The following is a 25769-nucleotide window of genomic DNA, read 5'->3' as shown; positions in this document are numbered from 1 at the left end:
AATTTTTAATGTGTGTTATATTCTGGATTTCCCTCCTACCCAAACTTACTCTGATAGCAGATAATTTAGAAAGGAAAGTAAGATTATTTAAGAAAAGGGGAATGTTACCTAACTTAGGGGAAGAAGGAGTGTCAAAAGTATAATAGATGAAATTAAAGAAGATAGTATGTGTAGATTTGTGTTTGCGTTATCTTGAAAAACATTTAAACTTTTGAGTGATTAATTTGTTTATAGTCCGCCAGTGAAGCAACTGTGAAGAGAGTAAATATTTTAAGTGACATGCATCTGCGAAGTATTCGTACAAAGTTGATGCTAATGTCCAGAAATGAAGAGGCCACTAAGCATTTAGAAGTAAGTGAGTTTCTGATTCATTGTGGGGTAGGGAGGGGAGCATGGGAGGAATGGAGGAACTCTAGATAGGCAGAGGGATAGGAGGGGAAGGGAGGGGGGCGTGTGGGGTTAGAAATGATGGCGGAATGTGATGGATATTATTATCCAAAGCGCATGTATAAAGACACGAATTGGTGTGAATATACTTTGTATACAACCTGAGATAGGAAAAATTGTGCTTTATTTGTGTAATAATTGTAATGCATTCTGCTGACACGTAAATAAAAAATTAATAAAAAAAATAAATTTTTCACTATTGTTTATAAAGTAGAAGTATGTTTATTTTTGTGTACCTTTATTTTTATAAGTATGCTTTTCATCTTCTGTGGCCTGTTTTATGGCTAATATCTGGAGGTCATAGAAGAAGGACTATATATTTTATCAGACTTCCTTTTGCTAAATGCCTCTTGATTATTTTGTTGTGGCTGAGATACTAGTTGTCAAAAGAGCTTAGAGACTAAACTAGGGTTGCTGAATTACTATATACTGCTAGTTCTCTACTCTGTGTTTACCCCTACTACTTTTTTTTTTCTTTTAAACTACCCCTTCCCTGTCAGTCATGTCACACTTGTTGAGTAACTTAGATAACTCATGTAGGATATGAAGATTAGGTGAGGGAAATTACATTACTTGCAGTATCCTCCTTCCCCATAGGCATGCAATTTATTAATATTAAGCCTGTTGTGTCTGTGCTATCTCTTTTCTCATTTTTTTTTCCACTACTATTCTTGCTCTTCCCCTTGCCCTCACCCTTCCTACCTCTGAACACTTGTACATACAAACATTACCCCCCCACACACACTCCGAATTGAACCCAGTAATAAAGTTGGAGGCTAATCTCAACAACTTAGTGGGACCCTGACTCAAATTGAATAATAGAAGGGTTTGGGGATGTAGGTCAGTGGTAATGTGCACCTGGCTTGAGTTTCTGGTACTATAAATAAATAGTGTACAAATAGTCTAGTCAAAACATGTTTTTGCTTCCATTTTTTTGTGACACCAAATGAGTTTCTTTTAAGCAATTGAAATTTGGCCTTAGTTTTTTTTTGGTTTTGTTTTCAGTTAAAGAAACTAGTAAAATACATGAGAAAATTTACTGTCTCAACTTTTAAAATTTATGGTTCCGCAGTGTTAAATGTATTTATATTCTTAAAAAGCCCATCTTTAGAACTTTTTATATTATAAAGCTGAAATTGTCCCATTTTCACAATAACTTTGTATTTTGTCTTCTCTCCAGGCTCTTATAACCAACCAACCTTCTTCTTCCCTCCTTCCAGTCTATTTATTTTTTGCTTAGTGTTTTTTTTTTTTTTTTTTTTTTTTTAATAGAGGTCTTACTAAGTTACTTAATGGCTTGGCTAATTTGCTGAGGCTGTCCTTGAACTTGACTTATTTCACTTATCAAAGTAATGTTCTTAAAGTTCATCCTTGTGTATGTCAGAATTTCTTTTCTTTTAAGGTTAAATGGTACTGTATTTTATGTATCTGTGACATTTTGTTTATCCATATTGGTTGTTTTCCACCTCCTGACTATTTTGAATAATGCTGTGAGCCTGAGTGTATAAAAACTGTTTTGTGTTTGATTTCTTGTAAGAAATTCTATTTTTTTTTTGTTTTTACTAGTGCACAAAACAACTTGCAGCAGCATTTCATGAAGAATTTGTTGTGAGAGAAGATTTAATGGGACTGGCAATAGGTACACATGGTAGTAATATACAACAAGCTAGGAAGGTTCCTGGAGTTACCGCCATTGAACTAGATGAAGATACTGGAACATTTAGAATCTATGGAGAAGTAAGTTATCTCTTCCTGCGTGAGCTTTTACTTTATAGCATATTGTTTATATAAATAAGTTGTTGATGGACCTTTTATTATTTATTTATTTGTATGTGGTGCTGAGAATCAAACCCAGTGTCTCACATATGCCAGACAAGTGCTCTACCACTGAGCCACAACTTTAGCCCTGTTTAATTATATTTTATCTGTACTTTTCATCTGTCAAAGCACTTTTTAAGGTTAAATTTATGCATTTAGAAGCAATTACTATAGTAGTCATTATTTAAGAAGGTGAATTGAGGGGGCTTGCCAAGAATTGTGATTCATAGGGTTTGATCCCCAGCACCACATAAAATGAAGGTATTCTGTTTATCTACAATTCAAAAAATTTTTTAAAAAATTGAAGTTGATTTTATAAGAATTATTGGATAATAAATGAGTAGCATTTTCAGGTTTTCCTTAACTGCTTTTCAGTTTCTTTTTTATGCTCATTACAAATAATTTATCAAAAAAAAAAAAAAATTCTTTTGGGGAGGTGCTTGGGATCAAGCCCAGGGCCTTGTCTTAGGCAAGCACATTACCATTGAGTTGTTTCCCTAGCTCAGACATTCAAATACTGTTTTCAGCGCTTTCTGTATGTCAGGCACTGGTAATATTAAATAGCATATGATACAAATATCATTATATAACTTGAATTTAGATATTAATTTGTCACTTGTTAACTGTGACATTTAAAAGGATAGAAATTAGTAGATATTTAAAAATATGTACCTAATAGAATCAAAACCAGTGTCTCACAGTGAGATTATTTTTAAAATTTGAATAAATGGATTTTTTTAATTGATGAAATTTCAAGCCTTTCATTTCACCTCATTTTGTATAATTCTGACAAAATGCTTTGTTTTTATTTCTGAAATCTTTGAAAATGAATAGTGTGACATAGTCATTAAGATAGGCTTTAGAGCCATACTCTGTGGGTTGGAATCCTGTCTTTACCATTTAGAATGGGCTTAAGACAAGTCACTTAAGTTCCTCGAATAAGTGTCTCTTTATAAAATGATGATGATGATGATATATAATGCTATTTACCTTTGTAATTTGCTTTGGTGCTGCTGGGAATTGAGCCCAGGACCTTCAGTGCTAGTTAAGCACTCTACCACTGTGCAACATTCCTGTTTTTTTTTTTTTTTTTTAATGTTTAATTTTGTTTTGGTACTAGGAATTGAACCCAGGGGCACTTAACCACAGAACTACGTCCTAGCCCTTTTTATTTTGAAATAGGGTTTGGGTAAACTGCTGAGGCTGGTCTTGAACTTGGAATCTTGCCTCAGTTTCCTGAGTCACCTGGATTACCCAGTGTGTCCCACTATGCCTGGCTTCATATGGTTTATTTTATTTTATTATTGTGTTTGGTATCAGGGATTGAATCCAAGTGGCTTAACCCCTAAGCCACATTTTGAGTAAGTTTTGTTTTTTATTTTGTGTCAGGGTCTCTTGTAAATGGGATTGTAGATATGCACCACTATGTCTCACTGCATTTAGTTGATGATGGAGTGAGCACACAATATATTTGAGCTGGGGTCATTAAAAAACAAATATTAAAAGAGGAAGTAACTACAAAAAATAGAGGTGCATACCTATAATTCTAGGGATTTAGGAGGGTGAGGCAGGATTACAAGTTTGAGGCCAGTTTTAGTAACTTAGCAAGGTTATAAACAACTTAATGAGATCCTGTCTCAAAAAAATGAAGAGGCTTTGCATGTAGTCCAGTGGTAAAGCTCCTGGATTCAATTCCTAGTATTCCCAGACAAGGAGGAAGTAACTTTTATTGAAATCTGTGAAATCTCTTAAAGACATCTTCCCTTCCAGTTTATTAAAATTACACCCATTAAAAACTTAGAGGGTTTTGTAATCTTATTATTAGGTACTTCTTTAAATGTGTCTCTCCAAAAACTTAAAATCACATACCCTCCCTGCTCCTGGTACTAGGGATTGAATCCAGTGGCGCTCTGTGCCACTGAATTACATCTCTTTAAATATTGAGGCGCAGGGTCTGTATAAGTTGAGTAGGCTGGCCTTGACCTTGTCATTCTGCTGCCTCCAGCCTTCCCAGTCACCAGGATTACAGGTGTGCATCATACCTGGATTAAGATTATTTCTAATGTTGAACCTAAACAAAAAATAGAGAGTCTTAGAAAAATTAAAACATTATTATTTTAAACACACACCTGGAGAAATGCATCATGTAAGTAGGTTATGATTGGGTTAAAGTTTGGCTGCTCAGTAGCTGTACAATAGAAGTAATTTGAACTATTGTTAATATTGTCAACATATAAAATGGGACCTTAGAAATGCCTGCCCTTTTTAGGTTTTAGTAGTATGTCGGGTTTTTTTTTTTTTTTTTTAAGTACTTTGTGTAAATTACTTACACACTTCAGTGGCCTCACCAGAATTTCTTAAGTACAGCATAATTCAGAATTTTCTTTTTGTCTTATTTTTGTTTAGGATTATGTGCTGCTTCAAGACCCTAACAAAACTTTATTTTTCCCACATTTAGAGTGCTGATGCTGTTAAAAAGGCTAGAGGTTTCTTGGAATTTGTGGAGGATTTTATTCAGGTTCCTAGGAATCTTGTTGGTAGGTACTTCTAATAAATGTTAAAAAGTTAAATATTACTTACAGTGAATTAATTGAAATCATTCTTGTAGTCTGATTACTATTCTATTTATTGCAATGTGGAATAACTAGATAGCAAAATTTATTTAATTATTGATCGATTGTTTTGTTTCTTGTCATTGTCATATGTTAAAAAGTAAAAATGTCTTTTTTCTCTACAGTGTGACCCGATAATAGTTCCCACAATTTTTGATAAACAGTTTGTCATTATAGTTTTTTTGTTCATCCTTGGGGCTCTTTCCTATTCTTGATTTCATGTGTTTTTATCATTCATATGTGCACCAGAATGGTTACATTACTTTTTGAGAATTGGTTGCGACTGATTTTTTTGTTTAGTACAGAAGAAAAAAGTAACTGTGGAATAAGAGTAGAGTAATAAACTTATTCACAGTAGGTCCTGAATTTAATAATAATAAGTTAAGTTAAAGGCATATGTTGAGTCATGGACAGGAGAGAAAGGTGATGATGATATGAAGGGAGGTTTCACTATTAAGTATTTATCACCTTTAATGAAAATTATTTTACCCATGTTTATAAGTTAAAGTGACAAAATATTTGGGTTTAAAGTTATGGATAAATTAGCAGGGGGAAGTTAGTAAATGGCTCTGATTAATATGTCATTGGTTTTTGCTATGTCTTTTTAAGTGCCATTTTATGGCAAATGGGATGGATTTGGTTATGTGTTAAGTACTTAGGGATTTTCCTAAATAATGTAAAATGAAGCACCAACATAATGTGGAATAAGTTAGTGGTAAGGAAATGTTTTATTTCTTCATTGTCTGTATACTTTTGACCATAACAAATTAGTTTTAGCCTTTTGTGCTCTGTTTACATGATGACTCCTATTCAGTCATTAGGAATTTCTTAGCTTTAGTTATTTTGTTAAATTCTGTAGTACAATCAAAAATAGTAAGAATTTTAAAACACTTTTAGACTTAAATGTTATTTTTGTCCATTATACTTACTCAAGAACCAATATACTGCAGAAAAATAGTTTATAACATAGAATTTGTTTTTTGTTTCAACAATTAGTTATGTAAGAAGATTTTTAATTCTGCTTAATGTCAAACGTTTGAAATAGGTATGTCGTAATGCCACTTGATAAGCTCTGCTTAAGCAATTCTTGGAGTACCAGTGGTTATTAAAGACTGAAAAGCTGGAGAGATGAGATACTAAAATTGAATAAAAGCTTGAAGAACTTTGTATGATTTTAATAAATATTGATACAAAATGTTATCAAATGATAATTGTTGAATGAAATCACCCTGGCAAACTGCTTTTGAAAAGCTTATGTACTTTTTTAGTCATTTAAATCACACTAAATCATGAAATTATTGGTATTTTTTGGGTGCTAACATTATGATAGCTTCTTTGTAAGACATGATGATTTAACTATAGAAAGGTTTTCTCATTTGTAAAAACAAATTAATGGTAGAGGTTGGGAAAGGGAATCAGTTTTTTTTTCCCCCAATTCAATTCTGAGATAGTCTTGGTCCAATAAAGTTTGTGGTATTGGTAATTATGAATATAAATTCTTAGTATTTCAAAAATAAGGAAATGGGATATATTTGTGATGCTCTAATTCTTTTCTTTATTCATATATCAGTGAAGTTACGTTAGTTTATTATGTCTCTGTTTTCTTCCCCTATCCTGTCTTGGTTAGCTCCAGTTATGTATGAATTGTGTTTTCTTAAGGACATACATATTAATTACAACTTCCTTCATAGGAAGTGCAAATGGGGATTTGCATTTGTTCCCATTGGTGAAACACTGAAGAATAGTATAAAAATTTCTGTTGGTTGTCATGTATAATACTACTATCATTCCCTCAAGTATTTTATGGGTGAAACAGTCTTGAAAAAATAGTGCATTCTTTGAAAAAAAATATAGAGCATTCTTTGTCCAAGTAAATAGAAAAAGAGGACCACTTGGTGGATAAGTTCCAGAGAGGATTCCTTTACCCATTTAGGTTCCCAGAATTCTAGAATTTGACTCCCCCTACCCCCAGTTCCTAAACCAAAACAAAATATTGTGTCCATATTGGACCGGAAGCCCTTTACTTCTTAGAAGCCTTCCTTTAATCACTTTACTCTATCCCTTTGAACATTTATATTCAATGCTCAATTTATACTACAGGTCTGCTTCAGTTTGTCAATTTGCTCTGGAATTATATTATGGAAATGATCATTTAAAATATTGACAGTCTCTGGTGGGACTATATAAAACTTGCAGGTAGGTCCCTGCCAAGGACCCCAGAAGAATGATGAATGTTTACTCACCACTGGTATAGTTCATAAGAAGGAAGAACAAAGATTTTGATTCTGGGGGGTAGGATAATGTTCTTTTAACCTGGTTTTTGTTTTTCGAACAGATAATTTGCTTATTTTTAGCAGGGTCAAGGATGAAGTTGCTGCTTGAGCCTCACTGTTTTAACATGAAGGTTGCTTTTATGTGCTACTGCTAGGGCTTCTCTGAAGACTTAAATTATGTGAATTCCCTATCCTATTCTCTCTCTCTCTCTCTCTCTCTCTCTCTCACTTTTTTTTTTAAATCTGTTGCTGCTGCTGTTAATTTTAGGGTTACTGGGAAGAAAGTTAAGAGTAGGGAAAAGAGCGAAAAAATCCATTATAGTTAAGCTTTTCCTGTGTTGACCAGTTTGTTTTCATTGTTCCTCATTCGTTCTTCAGTGGAAATTGTTCTTTCAAGGATGCAATGGGAAAACTTACATTTTAACTTCTTTCTGCCAAAATGCAGCTAAGATTTTTTGTGAAAATAATTTGTTAAAAAATATAAATGGGGATGTGCATTGATTAAAAAATATGGGGTTGCTCTTAACTTTATATGGGATATACATCTGTTCCATATAGTGAAGGTTACCAAAATATTTACTTTTTACTAGGTAAATACTACCTGGTGTTGCTTTATTATTATTATTATTATTATTTTTGTGTTAATCTTTATAACTAGATAGTAAGTTCTTGGGGAAGGAGTCTTCACATCCCCGTTTGTTTCTCATGTCATTATTGTATGTTCAATAATTGCTGGTTGACAGACTGATAATGATAAGTCAACTATGGAAAAGGTAAATAATTTGAATTTTATGTCATTTTACTATATTTCATACCTAGCAAGGTAGCAGGAATATTGTATACATGTTATGTATTTTTATAAAACTATGAAGTACTCGATTTAAAATGTAGTACTTGTTAAATGTGAACATTTTATGGAAGAGAATGTTCATTTTAAAGCGATATTCGAGGCAGCTATGTTGTGGACAAACAGAACCTTAAAAATAAAGGCAAAATTTCATAATTTGATAGTTTTGAACAAACTAATATGCTTAATGCCAAATTAAAATAGTTTTATCTTTGCTTTTATGTAAGTTTTGAAATGGGTTAGAGATGATTGATATTTTTGAGAGTGAAAAATGATATTATTTTAAAAAGTCTGAAAATTGCTTACGCATGACCAGCATTGTCAATCTCAGTTAAAATGCATTGACATACTGAAGAGAAAGAAATTTCAGAGCGAGGATAAAATTTATTGGTAGTCTGTAGGTGAGTTAGTTGCAGGTAGAAAGATGGATCTTGTTGGTGAAAATTTGATAGCAAGTTAGATGTTACTTGGGCTTATGTTAAATGGATATCTAATGTTTTTTAACTTGTATTTGTTTTGTCTTACTAAAGGAAAGGTAATTGGAAAAAATGGCAAAGTTATTCAAGAAATAGTGGACAAATCTGGTGTGGTTCGGGTGAGAATTGAAGGAGATAATGAAAATAAACTACCTAGAGAAGATGTAAGTACAGTTGTATTCATGTTCTTTTCTTGGATGACTTAGCATGTTATATTTTGAAAATCATTATGGAAACAAGTTACATCTGTTGAGCTACTTAACTCTAGTTACATCACTGATTATAGGAGCCTTGGGTTTGTCAATACTATTTTAAAAAAATTCTTTTTAGTTGTTGATGTACCTTTATTTCATTAATTTATATGTGGTGCTGAGAATCGAACCTAGAGCCTCACACATGCTAGGCAAGTGCTTTATTCCTGAGCCACAACCCCAGCCCAATACTTTTTTTAAAAGCCATTTATTAATACAAACATTTTAGTTGGATCATATTAATTTTTTTATGTTTTTTATTGTTTTGTTCATTTTTTGTTGGTGCTAGGGATTGAACCTGGAGTCTTTACATAAGGGAGTCAAGCAGTCTACTACTAAGCCACATCCTCAGCGCTCTTTTTTATTCTTAGGGTGCAAAGTTATAGTATTTGATTCTCAACAAAACAGTCTGTTGTAAAGGAATTTTTGATTAAATTCTCCTTGTTCTTTTTGTAGAACCTGAAAATGTTCATCATTTTTAATTGAATTTTTCATGCTTTTATGTTATTAATTCTGATACCATCTTTCTCAAATTTCTTTTTCCATCTGTCTTCTCACATGGTGATGTTTTTCCCACAATTGTTGTTGACTCTTTTGTACATTACTTCATATTTGTAGATTCAATGGCCAAACTTATACACTTGACTTAAGCATTGGTATCCTTGAATATAAACTAAGGATTTTCTCCAAAATTATTTCCCAGAAAGAATACGCTTATAGTTTCTTAGTTTTGCACAATAGAGTACTATTTGGGGTGGTTGTTAACTGTTGGATAGAATCTGTCCAATTAGTACTGGGGATTGTATCCAGGGGACCTTTACCATTGAGCTACATCCCCAGTCCTTTTTATTTTTTTATCTTTGAGACAGGGTCTCACTAAGTTGCTGGCCTTGAACTTGGGATATTCCTGCCTCATTCTCCCGTGTTGCTGGGATTACAGTTAATCATTGTACATGATTAAACAGTTGGGATGTATAAAATAGGTATGGATGAGGAAATGCCTTTCTGTATTAGAAGCTTATGGTGCTAAGATCCAGCCTGGTTATGGTGTTGGAATGCATGATGTGTAACTTCTGATGTTTTTATATATTCTTTGAAAATTTTTGCAATCCTGGGAATTGAACCCTGGGCTTTCTAGGTGTTAGGCAAGTCCTTTATCACTGAACTACATACCTAGTTAACAATATGGCTTTTAAAAAAATTGTGGGAGTTTCAGAGAATTTATGTATGCCAGGCAAGCATGCTGCCAATGAGTTACCTATCTGTCTAGCACTCTAGCCTTCTGATATTTTTAGGAGAAGAAGGAAATATATGATGCACAACATTGTTATTTTTAAAATGAAATTTGAATGTTGTTATCGGGGATAACATTTTATAACTTAACATTTTTAAACTGGAGACTCAGTTTATAACTAGTTAACTGTGAAGCCCTACTTGTCCCCTGCTTATATACCATAGTAATAATGCTTATTGGTATAATTGGGCATTTAATATATATATATATATATTTTTTTTTTTTTGGTAATGGGGATTGAACTCAGGGGTGCTTTAGAAATAAGCTATACACCTAGCTCTCCCCCCACACCTCCCCTTTAATTTTTGAGACGGTCTCACCAGGATGGTTTGTTCAAATTGCTGAGGGTGATCTTGAATTTGGGATTATCATGCCCAGTTAAGTGCATTTTTTTTTTTTTTTAAAGAAGAAAGTTTTTAACCCCCAAATGTATTTCTCTGTTATTTTTAAAAATCTTTCTGTTCTGAAATTCATTCTCATAAACAAAAGCCTGGGTTAGTCCTTGGGTTCAGTTTAGTATCTGGGATTAAGTATCTTTTTTTCCTCCTTTTACCAGGGATTAGACTCAGGGACACTGAGTCTAATCTGCCAATAAGCCACATCCCCAGTCCCCTTTTGTATTTTATTTAGGGACAGGGTCTCATGGAGTTGCTTAGCGCCTCACTGTTGCAGAGACTGGCTGCGAACTTTGAATTCTCCTGTCTTAGCCTCCTGAGCTACTAGAATTACAGGCATGTGTGTCTGTCAGACTCTTTCTTGTAGTGTTTTTTGGTATCAGGTATTGAACCCAGTGGCCATCAACCACTGAGCCACATCCTCAGCCCTTTTTTGTATTATTTAGAGACACAGGGTCTTGCTGAATTGCTTAGAGTCTTCCAGGTTGCTGAGGCTCACTTTAAACTCACGATCCTCCTGCCTCATTGAGCCACGGGGATTATAGGCATGCACCATCATGCCCAGCTGTTTTTTATTTATTTATTTAAAGTGAAAAAGATTTTTTATTACAATTTTGACATCCTGGAAAGGGCAAAATAGAAAGGAATTAATTCAGTGGTTGATAAAAGAACCTGTTCTTAATAGTAATTCCTTTGTTTATACATTGTGTAAGTATTTACACTCTGTAGGTAATATATTCTTTTTTTTCCTAAATAATTTTTTTAATTGTACATGGACACAAGATCTTTATTTATTTTTATGTGGTGCTGAGGATCTAACTCAGTGCCTCATGCATGCAAATCAAGAATTGGGCTACCACTCCAGCCGTAAGTTATACATTCTTAATGTCAGGAATCCCTTCCTGTAATATGTTGATACCTGAAGAGCTTATCTGAGCATATGCTATTAGGGACAAGTTGGTCAAATTTTTAAACTCATTTTCATAGTGTACATCATGTAAGGTTCAGCATCACCCCCACAAATATCTTTCAAAAGATAGACTTTTATGATATAAATGTCTCCATCTTCCTTGGAACAGAGGCATATCCCTATAATATTCCCAGTGCCTTGGGTGGTAGAGCATCTTTTGGGTGGGAGTATTCTTTGAGTTCAATCCCAGCAGCAATTAAAAAACAAAACAAAACAAAACAAAACAAACACCTTATTGTTATCCTACCCACCCAAACAGCATCCTATGCAGTTTAGTGAGATATTGTCAAGAAATAAAAGTTAAAAAAAAAAAAACTGAGAATGTAGCTCACTGGTAAAATAGCCCTGAGATCAATTTTGCATTAATGAACAAATACAAAACTCTACTCAGTTTCTACTTAGGTTTGTCTGTTTCCTTTTTCTATTTCCTTTTTCTTTAAAAAGAAAAAAAAAAAAACTCATATTGATTCTAGGAGTGTTTAACTACTTAGCCACATCCTTATTACTTTTATATCTGTTTATTTATTTTTTGATATAGGGTCTTGCTAAATTGCTTCGGATCCCACAGAGTTTCTTAGTCTGCCTTTGAATTTAGGATCCCCTTACCTTAACGTCCCAATAGTTTTATCTACTATAGCGCTTGTTTTCCTCTAATTCTGAGTATCAGTGGATTTTAAAAGTCATGAGTAATCATTATAACACTTTTACAATTTTCAACCAGTGTGTTTTACTTGTTTTTGGTATTGGAGATTAAACCCAGGGGCCTATGTTGCACGTTTATAATCTCAGCTTCTCTGGAGGTGGACACAAGGAAGATCATGAGTTCAAAGCCAGCCTCAGCAAAAGTGAGGCACTAAGCAACTCAGTGAGACCCTGTCTTTAAATAAAACACAAAATAGGGCTGGGAGTGCGACTCAGTGGTTGAGTGTCTGTAACTAAGTTCAGTCCCCCATTACTCCAGCCACCAAAAAGAGAAAGAGAAAAGGGGGGAGAGATTGAGATTGAACCCAAGGACTTCTACCCTTGAGTTACATATTCAGTCCTTTTTTAGAGATGTGGTCTTGCTGAGTTGCTTATTTACTGAAGCTGGCTTTGTATTTGGGATTCTCTTGCCTCCGCCTCCCGAGCTGCTGGGATTACAGGCAGGGAACACTGAGCCCAGTTACCCTCAGTCCTTTTTATGTTTTATTTTGAAATGGTCTCATAAATTTGCTCAGACTGGCCATGAATTTTGGTATCCTGTTTTTTCAGTTTCCAAGTAGCTGGGATTACATGAATATGCCACCCCATCCAGCTACTTTATAAACATTTTATGCTTACATTTATTCTCTGTCTGGTGTGAAAGTTCATGGTCAGATTGATGTCAGATTTTTAGCTTAATATAAAATGGATAGTTAGAAAATCAGATTAAATTAGAACTCAGAACCTGACATGATTTTTTAAAAAGTGATTTCTTAAATTCTTAGCACATACATGCTGAATTATGACAAAATAACAAGGTGTTGAAAATCTTGAATATTTCAAATTATGATTTTTTTTGCCATGGTACCCACAAATGTTGACATTTAGTAGATGGTTGTAAATTGCTGTGTGTTTTTGAAAAGTTGAAGAAATTGTTTTTCTTTGATTTTTCTTTAAATATTACATACTGAGGACATTGTTTTTTCCTTTTTATTTTTTTTAATAGGGTATGGTTCCATTTGTATTTGTTGGCACTAAAGAAAGCATTGGAAATGTACAAGTCCTTTTAGAATATCATATTGCTTATCTCAAGGTTTGTATATTTGCTCATATTTTTATATATATCCTTGCTGCATTTAGTATGCAAATGTGTCTTTACCATAAACAAATATAACATCTGCCCATTAAACAATTTCTATTTCTTTATACTGTTTCAAGTCTTTATATTCACCATTAGTGTTGCTCAGTTTTTATTACATGAGAATTTAAGAATAAAAATACCTTCTCCATAATAAAATGGCTTTATGTGCATTGCTTTTCCTCTTCTGAGCTTTTAAATTTCTTTGCTTATTTTTTATTCATTTTATTGGTTGTTCAAAACATTACAAAGTCTTTGCTTATTTTTTAAAGAAATGGTCACTTCTAATGTTTATAAGAACTTGTCACTTTATGCATCTGCATGCTTTATATTGGATCATTTTGTTTTTAATTTAATATATGCAAATAGTGTACAGAATCAGAAATGAAGATAGGCTTCTTTTGGTAACTTTGAAATCGGCTATACTATCCTCATAGACATCATTAGAGAGAAAGAGACAGCGCATGGGCGCCTGTGCGCTCCTCTGCATGATGCTAAGTATCAGACCCGGTCCCCTTACCTGTATTCTACTTATAAACTATTTCCCTACCCTTATTTGAATTGATACACAGAGAGCAAGGGTTTTAGAAAAAGAAACTCTCTAAATCAGTAAATCTTATAGTTGTTATTTTCTACTTTTTTCCTTTTGTTTCTACTTTCTTTCACTTGTTTGGTATATAGTAATATCAGTTGCTTTTATGCTTTCAGTATGCTTTCTTTCCAGTCTCCTATCATTGCTGCTATGTTAATATTTTGAATGCACCCCTTAATGTCATTTCTTTAAAATTAATTATCTAATAGTTATCAATCCATACTGGCATTCTAAGCCAATTTATAAATTTTGACTTATTTTTTGATGCTGGGGATTAACTTTAGTGCTATGCTGCCTTTTAGCCAAGAGCTTTATCTCGCTAGATATTTTGCTTTTACATCCTGAAGTAACTTCAGTTTCTGAATGATCAAGTCTTGCTAGGCCACCCTAGGTCCTGACTCATGTGTTACTACTTTGATAGGAAAGTAACTTTGTAAATAATAATTCCATTCATTTAGTAATATTTTAAGTACACGAGCACAATATCTGGTAATATTGTGTAATAGCTATTTATTATATAAGCAAGTTTAACCCTGTCAATATCCATCCTCCCACCTGAGGGGAAAGAGTTTCATATCTTCCTTTAGAATAGCAGTGTGGTTGGCATACTAAGATAGTCAGTAAATGTTTGAAGGAAATTAGCAGATGACCTTGTTAATTGTATTTACTATGAACATAATACTGATTTATCAAATAATTGGTTAAGGTCACAGATTGTTTGGTAGAGGACACAGTTCTAGCTCTAGGCTTTAAGAAGACAAAACTATATATATAAGAAGACTTGTCCCTTTGTTTTGATTATAGGAAGTAGAGCAGCTAAGAATGGAACGCCTACAGATTGATGAACAGCTTCGACAGATTGGTATGGGTTTCAGACCTTCTTCCACCAGAGGGCCTGAAAAAGAGAAAGGATATGCCACTGATGAAAGTACCGTCTCTTCTGTACAAGGTTCTAGGTCTTATAGTGGAAGAGGCAGAGGTCGTCGGGGCCCTAATTACACCTCCGGTTATGGTAAAAAGCATTTTTTATTTTTGTATTTCTATTCTAATTTAGGTGCTCCAACACATTTTGTTTATAATTAGTTAGTTCATCACTCTTAACTTGGTTTTTGAGGATGAAATGTAGTTCTGAGATATGTCTTAATAGTTACAGTATACTTTATGTTAATGATAGCAAAAGGTATGTAGTTCCAAGCAGTTATGTAATATAAAATGAAGCATTTTTTAAAGGTGGTAGTTTATAATCCTGATTTTTTCCCCTGATTTTTAAATACTTAGATGAATATATATAAAACTGTTTCCTAATATTTCCCTAGTATGGTTTAATTTCCCACCAAAAACTTAGTGCTAGGAATCCTCTTTTGCCAACCAATCCTCCAAGTAAAAATGAAAATATTCTAATTACTAGACCAAGATGGCATATAATAAATCTCTAATAGCTTTTAGAATATAATTCAGTGTCAGGTGTGGTGATGAACACCTGCAATCCCAGTAACTCTAGAGTCTGAGGCCGGAGGATCTCAATTTGGAGGCCAACCAGGGCAGTTGTCTCCACCAAACAAAAAACCAAACTTGGGTGTGGCTTAGTGGTAGAATACTTGCCTAGCATGTTTGAGACCCTGGTCAATCCCATTATATCCCCCACCTCCAGAAACGGACAAATACGCATGTGTTTGTGTGTGCACACGGTCGGTCTGTGTGTCTTTCTGTCTTTCTCCCCACCTTCCTCCCCCCTCCCTCCATTGATTTTATTTGGCAGATTTGAATATTAATATTTTGCATGTGGAAATAGTTTTATAACATTTTATTAAAATGAAGTCTTTGTTTAAATGAGCATAATTAATATTTTTATAAAATGTATTTCATTTTGAGGATGGGGCCTAATCTAAGCAGAAAGGGGCCAGTGGAGTGGTAATAGTTAACAATTTTCTAATCCTAAATTTTCATTTATTCTTCTTCAGCTTTGGAGTTGTTCCATTTTTCTTCATTTGGACTTGGATCTTAGCAGTTACCTGATTCTCCTCTCTTCTCCTCCCCACCTCAGTTTTCTTTCTTTTCTCTATTCTTCATTCTCTGTGCTCATCTTGTTGTGAGAAATATTTTATAAACATTTTTCAAAATACGAGGAATTTATGGAAAATATCAATAAGTGCAAATTTTCATTGTGCACATTGCAAATTTAAATTTTATGTTTTAAGAGTATAATGATGCTAGGGTCATATTAAACTTACACTGTTTCATTAGTGTAGAATCGGAAAGTTAATAGTTTTATTTGTTCCCTTTAGCATCATATCCTTATATGTCTGTGCTTTGTTTTCCTGATATATTTCATTTTGGTAAAGCCTCATTGAAAACTTAAAAACAAAATTTCAGTTAAGTGTGGAATTGTTTTAACATGCAAACAACTGGGCATTGGAAACCATTACTGTATTCCTGAAAGCATGCTTAATATGAAAAATAATATAAATAATTACATCGAGTTGCATATATTCTGATTGATTTTTGAAATATAAATTACCAACATGGATATAATCATTTTAGCTTTTTGGATCATGAGTATGATGACTTCATTGAAGAAATTTATTAGTCTCTGTGAGAGGCTTATTGATGAGCATTCCCTCATTAGTAAAATGTTCTTTTGGAAAGTAGATTATTTATGAATTGGAGAAAGCTATGCAAATTCTTCAGCAGATGGCAGTCTTCTGAATCTTTACAAAACTCGTCATAACATTGTATTTCTTGAAATAGCTGTTGAAATTGAGTTAGCTTGAGGAGTAAAAGCCAGATATTCTTGAATACTTCTTTTCAAAAGGATTTTTAATTCATAATATTTGTTGAGTCTATAAGAAAAATTGTTAGTGTGGCATCGCTGAAGTTATTAGGTGCCTTACCTTGAATGACATCAAAATTGATCACTTTCTGTTTCAGTGGCACAAAATATATCTTTTAGTAGATGACATCTTGGATTTGATGAAATATAGTGTTTTTAGTTTAACACTTAAAACCATGAAGTGATGGATGCGGAGCACTTTGATAAGGTGTTTTTTTTTGTTGTTTGTTTGTTAAAGGAGTTTTAGAAGGGGGAAGTCTGACTTCAAATGTGGTGAGAGGCAAGAAGTTGTGTTTATTTGTTGAAATCACTAGAAATTGGAGCGGTGTCAAAAACCTATTTTTTAAAAAATTATGATTTATAATTTTATAAAACAGAGGTTGGAATGATTGAAGTGATTCTAACAGTGTTATTTATTTCCTGTTGCTACTGCAGTAATTTATTGTATACTTAGAGGCTTTAACAACACAAGTTTATTATCTTAAAATACACTTTCAGAAATCTAACCTAGTTCTTCTGGGCTAACATTAAAATTTTTATTTGATAAGCTGGGTTCTATTCCTTTTTGGAGGCTCTAGGAGGGAATCTGTTCCTTTATCATTTCCAACTTCTAGAGACTACCCCTATTTCTTAATTTTTGGCCATTCTTCCTGCATGTAAAAAAACATTAACCAGTAAAATCTCAAGTTCGAAGCCAGCCAGCCTTGTAATTGCAAGTTTGACACAGTCTCAGCAGCTTAGTGAAAACGTAAGCAACTTGTTATATCCTTTCTCAAAATAATAAATAAAAAGATCTGGGGATGTAGTGCAGGGGTAAGGCACACCCCCCCCCCCCACATGCACACATCATAATAATTACGGAGAATTCTAAAGCTACCATTTTTCTTTAAAGCTAGAAAGGTTCTTTATTTTTAAAGCTTTCCCCCCAATCCTAGACAGCCTTCTCTCTTGTGGTCCTTACTTTGTCACATTTGCAAAGTCCAATCATAACTTTTGAGTGTTTAAATATGAATAAAGCTGAGCACTCTCTATTTATTTAGCTTTTTTGACCTCAGTTTGTACCTACTGAAATTAATACTTAGATTTTGGGTTAAGTTTAAGGAAAAAATCTCCTTGCTTGTGACCCTGGACTTCATAAATAAGAATGTTATTTTTTTCCCTTCAAATTTAGGTAATATTTTCAGGCAATATATAGATTTATAAATAAATTTCAGGTTTATGTACTTTAGACTTTTTTCACTATTCCTGAAATTTGATTTCATTTCCAACATTGATGACATCCTTAAACATTTTTTTCCTTCCATCTGGTTCTCCACCTATTTTCTATAAGTGTTAAGGGAGATTCATTTTCTTTCATGAGATTCTCATTACAGAGAAAGACTTGAGAACAAATAATAGAAATTGATGTATTTTTTTTTCCTAAAGTGTAATTTCAGCTAATACCTTTTAACCCAGTCTTCTATAATTGACCAGTTATACCCATATTTTAATAGTACATGAAGAGAAAAGGGAAGCATTGCTGAGTTATCTTTAAAGCAGAAAGGAAGTGGTAGACTTATTATCAAACTTTATTTTTCATTCACTGTCCCTTGTTACTTTTTGTGTCTAAAGTGCTCTTGTGTTTTGCTTTTATTATCAAATGACTAGAAATTTCAAGCAGCATTAAGGTACTTTGTGAAATCTTACTTGCGAGTTGAGCAAATGAGTTTCAGAGGCATGAAAAAATTTACTTAAGCTTTTTGGGCCATTTAGAAATAAAAGATGGAATTCTACCTTTTATATAGACTAGCTTTAAAGTAATTTTGGGGTGAAGGCAAGGGAAAGTAGAGAACTACTCTTGACACAATGCATGATTAATACACAGTGTTTCTATGGAAATAAGAGTAAGGAAGAGAATGTTTTCAGTTAAATTGGTCTGACGCTAGAAATTGACCTAGTCTCTGAAGGAGACAGATTTGGATATATGCAAAGAAGGATGTGGCATGTCAGAACTACAAAAGAATGGAAATAGGTGGGCATGGTATTGCATGCCTGTAATCCCAGCAACTCAGGAGGTCCAGGTAGGAGCCTGGCAAGTTGGGTAGCTTCATCAACCCTAAGTAACTTCAGAAGACCATAAAAATGAATAAAAAGGATTGATGATATATCTCAGTGATAAAGCATCCCTTGTTCAATTCCCAACAAATTGTGCGCACACCCACAGAGAAAATTGTGAATGAGTATTGTAGCAGTAGAGTCTATATATCTGATTATTTAATTTCAGTACGATAATAATGATAGTGTAGAAATTTTTGCAGTTTGAAGGTCACCATTAAATAAACTGTTAGTAAACTTTTAAAATCATGAATTTCCATCCCACTGTTAGTGTCTTTGGTTACATTGGTTGTTGAGAGCTATCTTTTCATAAACCTTAAAATTTGTTTAGTGATTTTTTTTTTTGAAGCTATCATTCTAATTTGAGATGGTACTAAAACATGCTATTAGTTATGTACAGTCACTGAAAAATATATTTCCAGCAATTTAGGTTAGTAAAAACCTCAATGGGCAGAAACTTTAACAATGTTCATATGTATATGTATATATATTTAAAAATATGTTGTTGTAACTGGACATAGTATCTTAATTTATTTACATGGTGCTGAGGATTGAACCCAGTGTCTCACACATGCTAGGCAAGTATTCTACCACTGAGCCACAACCCCAGTCCTTAAGTATATTTTAATAATGTGTTTTTTCTATAATTGTTCTATTAGCTGTTTTTATACATAAAAACAATTCATTTTATTATTTGTCTTGACCAGTCCATATTACGCTATTAGTAGAGTATAAATGTCATTAATTAATAAACATCACATGCAGTTGGCTTTCTTTGAATCAGACAATTACTGTGCTTATTTAAATGATACTTTGTAGGGAACAGTTTTGAAAAAAATTGAATCTTTTTTCTCCCTCCAAATAAAGCATTCTCAAATGGTTTGTGTACTTTTCTTTCCCAAGGTACAAATTCTGAGCTGTCTAACCCCTCTGAAACAGAATCCGAGCGTAAAGATGAGCTGAGCGATTGGTCATTGGCAGGAGAGGATGATCGGGAGAGCAGACATCAGCGTGACAGCAGGAGACGCCCAGGAGGAAGAGGCAGAAGTGTTTCAGGGGGTCGAGGTCGTGGTGGACCACGTGGTGGCAAATCCTCCATCAGTTCTGGTAGTCTTTTATATACTATGTTAGATATACTTTGTCCATATACATTCTTTGTAAACTGTATAATCCTACAAAAGCTAATTTATTTCTCAGGGCCACACATTCTTGGAAATTTGTTTCTACTCACTGTCTTATGGAAAATAGTAGACCATATAGCAGAAAGGTCCTGTAGAGTATTTTTCAGTGAAGGTTTACTTAAAGTACTCAGGTCATAACTTTATAGTTGGACTGACTTTCCTTTTTTGGGGTCAGGTGTTTATTGCCAGCTAGGTGGCAAAGAGTCTAATTGGAATGTTTTTCTTGTTTTCTGTAGGTGTTTTGAGTTATTTAATTGTTTGCCAGATAGATCCAGAAAATCCCGATGCACAGATTATAAATACTTCTGTATATTTTAATATTGAAAACTAACTGAAAAGCATTCTCTGCTATAATATGTACTGTTTTGGAAACGGCAAAATTGTGACATCAGTTCTATCTTGAGAAACTGAGCTGTGACAAGGAGTGCATAGATGACTAAAGATTGAGGTGTATAAAACAACTTTTTACTTAAAAAAAAATTTAATGCTTTTAAAAGTTTTATGGAGTAGAGGTGTTGCCAATAATGTTCTTTATGAGCAGATTGGGCTGGAGAGAAGATTTGCCAGGGATATGTGGACTAGGTTATTTCAAGGATAATTAGTATATTTGTATAGCCATTTAAGTAAACATTTCTTAAATGTTGTATCTATTAAGCTTATGTAGTATTTTATTATGGAAGAAATATGTATATACATTCAGTATATGTTAAGTATGCTTACAAATTATAAAAACTAGAACAAATTAGTACAAAATTATTGCATCTGTTCTAGGTTCTTTCTGATTCCACTGTAATCTTCGTTGAATCCTAACTTTAGTTTTATATTTTATAGGCTTTCAGGAAGGTAGTTTTTATATTTTAATATATTGTGCACTGTTACCAAGTGCTTTAAAATTATTGAAGCCAAATTGTAAAATAAATGCACTTTACCTAGTGTTTATAGTTAGTAGATAAGCTTTAGTGTTTTTTGTAAGCATGCTAGTTAGCTGTTATGAAAGTAAGCTTAGGAAAAATCATGACTTAGGTGAATTTCTTCTATAATTTGCTTGTTGGAGGCAATAAATGCTCATAGGTAAGATGGGTAATTTTCTTTTGAATTATATCTTCAAAGTTTTAACTTGTCCACACTCACACCACCTTCTTGTTTCATTCCTAGAGTTAGAATATAAGTCAACATTTGTTTCCATAACTAGTTAGAATTTCAACCTTAATTTGATCTTTTGTGTGGACTTGTTTTGATTAGTTTGTATTTAATAGATTCTTTTGTTACATCATGAAGTACAGGTGCTGAGTGTATATGCATTAACATGACATCAAAGGAAGTCCATAAATGGTATAAGAGCTCTCAGAAGTAATTTATATTAGCTGAATTTGTATTTTATTTTATTTTCATTTCTCAAGGGGTAGGATTACCTTGGAATGTCAATGTCAGAATTGGCAGAATTACATTATATCTCAATGTAGTCATCTTTAAGTACTGTGAGGGATAGGTTTTTTGGATCTCCTACAAATAAAAATCTGGATGATCAGGCCCATTAAAAATACAACATGAGAAACTGCATATAGCCAGAGCACATCTTCTCACATAGTTAAGTGATCTTTAGGTAATCTGTAATATCTGATAACAATGTAAATGTTATTTTAATAGTTATTTTGCTGTATTTAGGGAATAGTGATGGAAAAAGTCTATACATTATATACTGGTGTATAGACAAAATAGTTTTCCAAATATTTTTGATCTCGGGTTGGTTGAATCTTGCAGATAGAGTGTGTTTCTATATATACATGTGCAATTTTTAAAAATAAGTCAAAGGAAATATTAGGAAGCTAAATGTCTGCTCACTTCTGCTTTATAATTTTCATCTCCATTTATATCTTTTTTTATTTAATCATCCTTGTTATCTTCCAGGTAAAACAGTGATACCGAAAACATTTTATTTGAAGACTATGTTTTTTATTGGGGGATATTAAAGTTTATTTACCTTTAGTTGTTGTAGATCAAAACATTTCATAACTGCAGCCCTCTTAAACAAATATTTCTTGCCTCTGACATGAATATAGTGCTCAAAGATCCAGACAGCAATCCATACAGCTTACTTGATAATACAGAATCAGATCAGACTGCAGACACTGATGCCAGCGAATCTCATCACAGTACTAACCGTCGTAGGCGGTCTCGTAGACGAAGGACTGATGAAGATGCTGTTCTGATGGATGGAATGACTGAATCTGATACAGCTTCAGTTAATGAAAATGGGCTAGGTATGTAAGCATTTAGGGAAAAGATATAAATATATAAATATGTATATATACATACATATAAAATTGTAAAATAATTGTTATCAAATTTTTTTGAAAAATATGCAATTCTTAAATGACTTTTTCTAGTGTTTCAAACAAGCTATGTAGCTTTTAGTCTGTTTTGTGTGTCTAGTTCTCAGATTTGTTATAGGTATTTGAAACTGGGAGCTTTATTATTAAAGTGCCCTTTGATGCCATTAAGTCAATACAAGTATTCCAACTGCTTTTATAGTTTCCATACTAAAATCAAAGTCAAACTTTCAGCTTGTCTTCTTAAAATTATTATAAATGGTACTAGTAAAGGTTTATATATCAAGAATGATAATTAAGTTTTGAAGGGCTAAAATGTCATTAATATTGGTAAATACTAAACCCCCTGTTGCAGTGGAGAACTTTAAATGATGGTAATTTAAGTTCAAGGGTTAATTTTATTAGGTGTCAAAACTTTTTTTTAATTTCCAGGGGATAATCCCATCTTCAGTCTCCTTGGGTTGCTTTGAACTGTATAATGTTTATCCTGTCAATATTGTTCTATCTTTGATGTTTAATTAAAATTTTCTCTTCCCCTTCTTTAAATAAGGAAAGAAATACTTTTTTTGTTTGTTTGTTTTTTTTTTTTTTTGTCAGAATAGTTCATGGTAAATTTTGCAATTGCAGATGATAGTGAAAAAAAACCCCAGCGACGCAATCGTAGCCGCAGGCGTCGTTTCAGGGGTCAGGCAGAAGATAGACAGCCAGGTAACTTGAGTGGACCTGTTGACATCAGGTCATAAGCATGAAAAAAAAATGTCCTGTGTCTGCATTCTAAACATATTTACATGTGTACACGTGTGCATATATTGAAAATTTGCACTGCATAAATTGTTTATTCAACTAATGAGACTACTACTCTTTAAGAAAGTACATTTTTACCTCTCAATGTAAATGTTTAGTAATCAGTCTAATTGAACTAATGTTGTATCTTAATCTTTTTACACAGAAATACTGTTGAGAAAACCATTAGTTTGTTAACTTGATGTGTTCTTCATACTTGAGATGGGTCGTCCCAGGCACTATTTTGTAGGTTGTAATTAAGATTGATAGGCAAAACTGGGCAGATTTTGCATGGTGCCTGCTTACTATACTGGATTCAGAACCTCATTTTTGTGGGAAATGTAATACCCACAGTTTAAAAAAAAATACAAAAGAGAAAAATACCTGTGTCCTATTCCTCATTGAGGAATGCATGTTATACTTTTGGTTTTGTTGTAGTGTGTTGTCTTTTCCTTTACACCTACTAACTAGTGAAATTAATAGTATTTACTTAGTTTTACAGTGTTGATTTATTTTCTGTAGTCATAATTTTTAGTAGCCACAAATTGTTTGTTCCAAACATAATTCCATTTCTCATGTATAGAGAATCACATGTATATTCACCATGAAGAAATTGTGTGCACCACAAATAAACCCCTTTCAAACCAGTTTTTGCATTCTTTCCAAAAACAAATTCTTTCATGTGTTTTTCCAAATAATGTAAATTCTAACATTTTAAGTTAGTGGTTGTAGAAACTCTTTGGAAAACCGCATAAGATTGTTAGTTCCCATTCTGGAAAGTTCGTGTTTTAAAGATAGTGTTTCTATTAGTAAAGACAAAACTGTACAGAAAATGTTTCTTTGTACACTTGCCTTTCCTCACTTAGTCTTATTTCTAAGACTATGTATTTCACTTTTTAAAGGTTGCAACAGCATTTCCTATCCTTATTTTATAACTATGAAAATTTAACCTTATTGGTATGTTGTTAATAGAATGAATTACCTCATAATTTACTAATGAGGTAACTGGTCTAGAAGATTAAGTTAGTAGAATTTGTTGAAAATTAGAATTTTCTGAATGGTATGAATATAAATTTTCAATATTTTGGACATTTATTTGTCTTGCATTCCGCATCTGTTCCTATTTTACTCTGTTCTTTGGGATTAATGTGTTTCTTTTGAAATGCCTTACATTCTCTTGTTTGCTTCTTCAGAAAAGATAGGGACACAGATTGGGTGAAACAAGCACCAATTGTTTTCTTTGTTCCTGGCAGCAGTTTTAAGGGGAGACAGCTTCCATTTAAAGTTAATTGACATTCTTTTAAAAACATCTTCACTGAATTTATTCTCAGTTGCTCAAAATTTCTTATTACACTTGGTATAAATTAAGCACTGAACATTTTTTTTTTTACTGTAGTTAGAATATGACAGTCCTATGATTGTCCATCAGTTTCTGGACTCCCTTAAAGGAAACTCGAATCCAAATGATACTACATACATTGTGAAAAGATATTAGTATGTATTGAATACTTAAGGACCCTTCTGTTACAAGGATTGTCTACGAACAGGTTTTCCTTATTTAGGGTGATAAGGGAGGGAGCACTTCAGCTTAAGTGCCTCTTAATGATAACTTTTTAAAGAATATTGTTTTATCTGTATATGTAGTGGATGAGAGGACTTAATGAATTATTTCAAGATGTATATAAATTTAACAGTATTCCTTTGTGTTTAGTAGAATCTTAAGTTGTTTTCATGATGAGTTTTCTAGGTTTTACTAAAGCCTGAACTGTAGGAACAGAAAATGTTCATTGTGCTGCTCCCCAGACTATGGCTAGAATAAGTCTGAAAATCATTTTGTTACCATGTATATAGAAGTAATGAAATATAGACTAATAAAAAATATCCCTGTCACCAAAATTGTAAATTATTACAAAATATGTTTATAAATTCATTAGCAATGAATTTAAGCATAAAACTATTTTGAAATATTTAAAATGTGCATAGTGAGTTTCTTGTAATTCGGAAGAAAAGAGATAGTTTTAGACTTCACTTCTAGTGGTTTTCTAATAAATGATATATGTTTGGATCTAAGTTGTTTTTTTCATGCCTTTTAAATGATTCTTTTATTTCCTATAAAGTTCTTGGATTTTAATCTTGGTACAGTGAATAATTCATAATTAAGAAAAAGATATCATAATTGCTATCCAGCTTCTATCAAAATGATTTAGTTAGCGCCATATAATTAAACCTGATGTATTAGTTCTCCCCATATTTAGGGACTCTAAGCAATTTAAAAATTATTTTCATTCTTTACATAGTTAACTTGCTCTCATAATTTGAAATGCACACTTTAATATATCTGGGATTTCCTGAAACATTTTGTGATAGAAAATAATTATTTCAAAGAGCCCTGTTTTTTTCTTTTTTTTTTTTTAAATTTTTTTTTGACATTTCTTCAAATCAGTGAATTCTAAGTTTGAAGTTCTTGTTGAGAAAAAATTGAGATATAAAATGAGGCTAGTTCACCAAATCTATAGAACAGAGGTCACTTATTGCATGCCAGTCAATATTAGGGTATTTTCTTGGGTTGGTTCTTTTCTAATCCACTAATTCTGCTTCTTTGCAACACACACACATTTCAATTGCTACCTAGCAATACTGACAAAGTGGGGAGCGGGGAGGTGGTGACTGATTTCACTTTGGCTCCTTTATTAATCCTGAACAATGTTCACATCTTGAGAGAGTGGTGGTTTGTCATCTTTAGCTTGCTTGTACTTT

The 25769-nt window shown here is 32.9% G+C and overlaps 1 protein-coding gene across 8 annotated transcripts in view; it reads left to right on the top strand.

Moving 5' to 3' along the window:
- Fxr1 (FMR1 autosomal homolog 1) overlaps positions 1-25769 on the top strand; it is a 73206-nt gene that overhangs the window by 40718 nt on the left and 6719 nt on the right. For 2 of the 8 annotated variants that reach the window (XM_076867777.2, XM_076867778.2), the window contains 9 exons: positions 235-351; positions 2014-2184; positions 4724-4802; positions 8528-8637; positions 13071-13157; positions 14599-14806; positions 19622-19825; positions 21960-22160; positions 22857-22937. In XM_076867777.2, the coding sequence (XP_076723892.1) occupies positions 235-351; positions 2014-2184; positions 4724-4802; positions 8528-8637; positions 13071-13157; positions 14599-14806; positions 19622-19825; positions 21960-22160; positions 22857-22937 (1258 nt within the window). The remainder of the gene's footprint in view (positions 1-234; positions 352-2013; positions 2185-4723; positions 4803-8527; positions 8638-13070; positions 13158-14598; positions 14807-19621; positions 19826-21959; positions 22161-22856; positions 22938-25769) is intronic. The other 6 variants (XM_076867780.2, XM_076867784.1, XM_076867781.2 and 3 more) reach the window with 5 other exon arrangements.

The sequence above is a fragment of the Callospermophilus lateralis genome, chromosome 10 (genome assembly GCF_048772815.1).
Source record: "Callospermophilus lateralis isolate mCalLat2 chromosome 10, mCalLat2.hap1, whole genome shotgun sequence".
Lineage (NCBI taxonomy): Eukaryota > Metazoa > Chordata > Mammalia > Rodentia > Sciuridae > Callospermophilus > Callospermophilus lateralis.
The sequence above is the reverse complement of the archived record's forward strand: the minus strand, read 5'-3'. Positions and strand labels throughout refer to the sequence as shown.